The sequence below is a fragment of the Xiphophorus couchianus genome, chromosome 22 (genome assembly GCF_001444195.1).
Source record: "Xiphophorus couchianus chromosome 22, X_couchianus-1.0, whole genome shotgun sequence".
In the NCBI taxonomy this organism is placed as follows: domain Eukaryota; kingdom Metazoa; phylum Chordata; class Actinopteri; order Cyprinodontiformes; family Poeciliidae; genus Xiphophorus; species Xiphophorus couchianus.
The window spans coordinates 16519957-16525729 of NC_040249.1; the positions used below are offsets into that span (position 1 = coordinate 16519957).

Genomic DNA, 5773 nt, shown 5'->3' on the forward strand with positions numbered 1-5773 from the left:
AGAGAGCAGAATCCATGACTAAGAACTCTGGATGATTTAGATCAGGGGTCGGCAACTTTTATAACTTTAATAGACATTTTTTCCTTTTCTTCAGCTAAACAAAGTTTATTTAAAGCTACAAAAGAAACACAACTCTAAAACAAAATAGCAAATTTTTAAAAGATATCTACAACAGAGAAATTCAAATTAAGAGAAATTCTGCACAGAGGAAAAATCCCTCCCTGTAGCATCAGACCTTGTAAAATGTTATTGGAGACAAAGAGCCATCTTATTGGTAAAATGAGGTTGAACAATGGAGTAACAACAGAATTTCATCAGCAATGATTTTGCTGAACAGGTGTACTCCAATAAGAGATCAGATTTTTATCAACTTTTCAGTGTTAAATTTATGGTGTCGCAGTTTATTTGAACAATTATTGCACATTTTAAGTAGAGACAGCTTTATAGAGCCAAACTTTTAAAATACATTCTTAAAAATAAATCAAACATACACTGTTGAAAACAATAAGTTATGAAGTAATATGGCTCTAAAAATGTTTTTCATGAAGTTCAGGTGTCACATTTGGCATTTTGGCTAAGAAAAGAAATAAAAGACAATGAGTTTGTTTCTGACGAATCATGAGGAGGAATGTTTCTCTCTGATTCTCCAACTTGGCACTTTTTCCTGTCAAACTCTTAATAATAAACACAAAAATAGTGCAAACTGTGCAAACTAGATTGCATACTGTGCACATGACAGTATCAAATTATTATCTTGTTCTTGTAAATCTACCTCCTGACCACGGTTTTGTTTTTTAAAAATTAAATAGCTTCGTAACAAATAACAAATGTCCCTCGTTTTGTTTACTTGTACTGGAAACTCAACTGAAGGATAGCGGCGTATAAAATATCCAAGTCCTTTCAAATCCTGAAAAGCTTTGTTGATCCAAGAACAGTGGCAGTGCTCAAGGGTCAGGTTAGTATGAATCAGAAGCACGCCCATGAGGAACAACCTAACGCTGAGATACGTGGACGGGTTTTCCTTCATTCTATCTTCACTGCAAAAATACTACATCTTACCAAGTATTTCTGGTCTAGTTTCTACTGGAAATATCTTAGTACATTTGATATAAGACAAAGCTAACTTACAAGTAACTTTTAAGCATAATAAATGAACTTATTTTAAGTCAATAATTCCTTAATACTGACGGAAAGTACTAGATATAACTGGACATTTTAATGTTTTGTTCGACAGGCAGTACTTTTCCATCGATATTAAGAAATTACTGACTTAAAACCACCTCCCATATCTTGCTCTAAAGTTAGTTGTATGTTAGTTTTGTCTTATTTCAAGTGTAAAAAGATATTTGTACTAGAAACTAGACCAAAAAATACTTGGTAAGATTTTGTTTTGGAAGTATTATTCTGCATCCTTCACAGTAAACTCTACGTCAGTCATCGTGCAAGCTGAGGGCCAATATGACTGGGAGCCCCACACCGAGGATGAGGGTGAGGCTCTCCAGGAGCCCCAGATGTCTTGCCTTGTGGGTTTCTGCTCCTGTTTCCTCCTGCAGGTTAGAGAAGGGTTCTGCTGCGCTGCTACTGCTGATCTCAGGGAGAACGTGCACCGTGGCAACATAAAGGAAAGTTCCTGCTGAGAACAGCATTCCCACTCCTGTTGCATTCATCTGGTTATGAGAGGAACTTCCAGTCTGTCGACAAACACACACACAAGCATGCAACAGGTCAGAACCAGACAGCAGAGATGTGACCCTTACCAATGTGAAGCATGTGTTCTCTCCCACCGCCTGCAGTATGAAGTAAGTGCTGATAGCAACTATGGGCGCTGCTGCTGAGAAGGTCAGTAAATGTCCCTGAATGTCTTTCTTCTCAAGGCCTGAATGCATCAGGAAGGAAACCAAACCAAAAGCAGCAGGAGCCTGTAAGTCAAGAAAAAAGAACAAACAAAAAAAAAAAAAAAACACAGATGCCATCAGTTCTGTCACATCTTATTAAATATGTCTACATCTTCATCCAGCTGACAATTTCTCTCACCTTGTGTAGAATGACCGCAAAAAAAACAATCACTTGTACAGTGGCTTGACCTGTGGCGACGGCAGCGCCCAGAGCAAATCCATCAGCTGGAAGAGTGCAAGAAGAGTTATTATTGTTATTATAAATCACAGCCAATATTTAAGAAAGTGGTTAATGTGATTTTATAATGTGCACTAATGTGGGTTTAAGCAATATCTCAACTCAGCAAATGTTTGTTTAAGCAATTTGAAAGCAAAGCCTCTTAGCCATGCTAAATGAGACTTAGATCTCACAGAGTGCAGGAATCCCATGATAAGTCACATGAAGGAATGAATAACTGGGTTTTGTCGGAAATTTTTCATGCTTTTGTCCCGGATATCCCTTTGCAGTTTAAGCAAACACAAACCAGCAGATAAAATGGTTTGCAAAACATTTTGTCAGAGTAAAACTGTTTTCAGTTTTCAGTTATGTCTTGTTAGGCCCTAAATGGTTTCATATTCTGTTTTCAAATGACGGATTGAATTGTGTTATTGCTGTCATGTGTTTCTTGGCCTCCAATATGCTGTCGATTTATTAATATTCTCAGAAAAATATATTACACCTTCATAGAGCAGCTGGATTTATACAGCGACAAAATTACACACAAATGGACTGAATGCATCTGGTTATACTGAATTTATTTTGGTGTGCAAATTTTTCTTTTTTCATCCACCTCACAAATATGCCCTACTTTGTTTTGCTCTATCTGTCACACAACTTCCCAATAAAATACATGGAGGTTTTTATTTTGCAAAATAAAATAAAAAAAACTTTAAGAAATATGAATACTTATGCAAGTGAATGTCCAGAGGATATTTGATTAATATACCTGCAGCATGGATAACCAGCCCCAGAGTGGCTGTGATGTGTTTGTTATTCAACAAATGTGCTGCTTGACCTGAAACCAAACGTGTTTAAATTATCAGCATACGACTGGAAAGCTTGATATAAAATGAAGCGTAAAGTGAAAGTTATTTAAACTTGCCACGCGTGGAAATGTATCCTCCAATCTGATCAACAACAAACATGAAGGTAAACCCGAACGTCAAAGCCACGCTGATATAAAAGCGAGGTGGGGCGCTTCCCTTTGTGGAAGGCGCCATTTTTTCACTAGCATTCAGGCCAGATGGAGCATCAGAGGAAGACTCTGCAAAGAGAAGATGAAGACAAGAGGATGGGACAACAAAGCAGGCGATGGGACAACGTTCAGACAGGTGAGCCTGCTTTCAGGTATGATTTAAATGGTTTACGATGAAACACTCATGCAAATTTGGTGGGAGCAGATGGACTGTATCACATCACATCTGTTGTCAAGACAACAAGGGAGAGAGAAGGTAGAGTGGTGCAATTCAGCTTCTTTAAATTTCAAACAGTGAGCTCACCTCTCCACGAATCCTCCAGTAAGCCCACACCCTCTGGGATGGTGATGGCCAGCGCTGTGCCGCACAGCAGACCCGCCCCCAGGATGGACACAAACTGCAGGCTTTTCTGTCAGGAGTAAAGGTCAAAATTCAAAAACACTCAGTTGTTTTCCAATCAAAAATCTAATGTAGTATATTGAGACATCAGGTCATGTGAGGCGGTTTAAGTTAGCCATTGCTAATATCCAAAAATATTTGAGACCCATCTAAAACATTAATAACAGCCCAATCTAATAGTTCTGAAGCTAATATCTACAGTTTTTTTTATTTCAGCTTTAGGAGTACAACCAATCAGCACCATGGAAAATGAATGGTGCTGCTGGATTGATTGATTGCTTTGCATGTGTCAGCCAATAATGTGTCAAGTATTTTTGCATTCCAAGTTGCATATTCTTTTGAGTATTTTAGACATGCTCTGCTGAAAAATCTGCAAATAGGTGGGGTTTTCTGCAAATAACTTGGAGTCACATTCCACAAAATATCTGCAAATGGTGAATCCGCAAATACAAAATAAATTTGATCGCATTAAGCAGCTAAACCCTCAACATCAGTGCAAGAACAAAATAGCCCTAAATACCCAACTTGGAAAAAATTAAGCACTGTGTTGCCTTGGTGGCTGATGGGTTCCTTAGTCACTTCGTGCTTTGGGCTCCACTCAATCTTTGACTGGCCCTGAAAGAGCATCATCGCTATGAACTGAACTATATTAGAGGACTTATTTAAACCAGCCGTGATAAATCTGCCTGCTGACCTTGTTTAACGAGGAAGTTAAAGTCATACTTACCTCAGAGAGTCGGAACAACAGTGGGATGAATCCTAGTAGGAAGGTGCCCACAAACATCGCTACAGATATACAAGTAATAGTCAGTCCCTCGTCCATGGCGACGGAATTTTCCTACAAGTTCTTACTCCGTTTGCCGAGTCTCATTTCATGTCAGCAGATCAGATTGTTCTGAAAACTGAAAGTCTGCTTTCATTGTTTCACCGTAACTTCATTTGTTTACTTCAGGAGACGGAAACGGACGGCGCTGCGGGTTTCCACGTCGCACCTCCGTCTCCCTGTCCCTCCTCCAGGACAACCTCCTTCACCGCCACAGCCAGCCTCCACAGACCGTCTCATAGAACCAAAGACCAACAGCCCGTGGTTGCTCATCTCCCACCTCTAAACAAGGGCTGAGGTCTAACCGCACCTCACTCGGTTTCACTATGCGCGATGGTACGCGGTATTACGGTATCTTCGCTTAGACGCTTTCAAAATAAAAGCCTATTTCCGGTAAATCTTTGTCACATTGTAGTACCAAGAATATTAATTTATCTTAACCCTGGCAGATTAAGATAAAAAAAAGTAAATAAAGGAATTTGTTTCTGATAGGAAATAAAAAAGGAAACTCTTTAAAATATAATAAAATTATACAAAAAGGGTATCAATTTTGAAAAGAAAATAATTTTATTTACATTCAATGCAATTCAAAAATACCTCATTAGGTCCAGTGACAAATTAAATGTGTTGTAATTCAGCCAAATTTCTTCAAACCTTTTGTAGACGCCAATGGCTGAGTAGGTAGGGTCACAGCCAGGGACAGTGTGTCCTCTCTTCAATAAAACCAGGACGACTAAAAGCTGATATCAGTAAACATTTAGGACAACAACATTGTTTTGTTCTTTTCTAAGCTATTTGTTCACTGTTAACAGAAATAGATACAGTAGCTTCAGCTGTTGGAAAACAAAAATTCAAAGGAAAGTAAAAGAAAAGTTTACTAAATTACAAAGTTAGAAAGCATTTTTTAATTGAGAAATTTTTTTTAAAGTAATGTCTGGCCAGTATCTGATTCCTGCTAGCTTGGAGAGCCAAACTGCTTTCAAAATTAAGCTTCATTCAGTTTGGTATGTATTTTCTCAGCTTTCAAAAACTGGGTGAAAGTTTTATGGCACATAAAATGTATCTTAAATATTTATTCTGCCTAGAAGAATCTGCCTAGAAGTTTGTTGTTTTGTGGGTTTTACTTATACCTGTCTAAACGAGTCCAGATATCAAAAAGTGCTACTGAAATTTCTCTTTTTTTAAAACCTTTGTTTGTGTTGAAAACAAAACTTGAAATGACTTAATTACCTTAACAGCATGTTTTGCAAATAAATAGGAAATTCATTTGGAAGAGACGCATTAGAAGTGGCAGTAAAGCAGTTCTCAAAGCCTGGAGTTAGAGACTGCAAATTTAGTGAAACTCAGGCTTTATTCACCATAAACCTCCATTCCTATACATTACACCAAGTGAGAGATGAACTGAGACTAACAGCCAAAG

The 5773-nt window shown here is 38.1% G+C and overlaps 1 protein-coding gene across 1 annotated transcript; it reads right to left on the reverse strand.

Annotated features, from left to right (window-relative positions):
• Positions 1-368: 368 nt before the first annotated feature.
• Positions 369-4694, reverse strand: LOC114138462 (zinc transporter ZIP9). The gene is made up of 7 exons (XM_028007747.1): positions 4258-4694; positions 3435-3540; positions 3038-3199; positions 2882-2950; positions 2035-2120; positions 1785-1919; positions 369-1691 (listed from the first exon to the last, which is right to left on the reverse strand). Exons 1-7 carry the CDS (start codon positions 4351-4353, stop codon positions 1431-1433), a joined length of 915 nt encoding a protein of 304 aa, XP_027863548.1. The 5' UTR covers positions 4354-4694; the 3' UTR covers positions 369-1430.
• Between the last annotated feature and the right edge of the window lie 1079 nt (positions 4695-5773).

What these genes read in the sequence shown, in the direction of transcription:
- LOC114138462 (XM_028007747.1), bottom strand. Translation starts at nt 4,353, where the DNA reads ATGGACGAGGGACTGACTATTACTTGTATATCTGTAGCGATGTTTGTG. An exon ending in TGTTGTTCCGACTCTCTGAG is followed by an intron (nt 3,541 to 4,257) that starts GTAAGTATGACT and finishes TACTCCTGACAG; the next exon opens with AAAAGCCTGCAGTTTGTGTC. An exon ending in TTGCGGTCATTCTACACAAG is followed by an intron (nt 1,920 to 2,034) that starts GTGAGAGAAATT and finishes CTTGACTTACAG; the next exon opens with GCTCCTGCTGCTTTTGGTTT.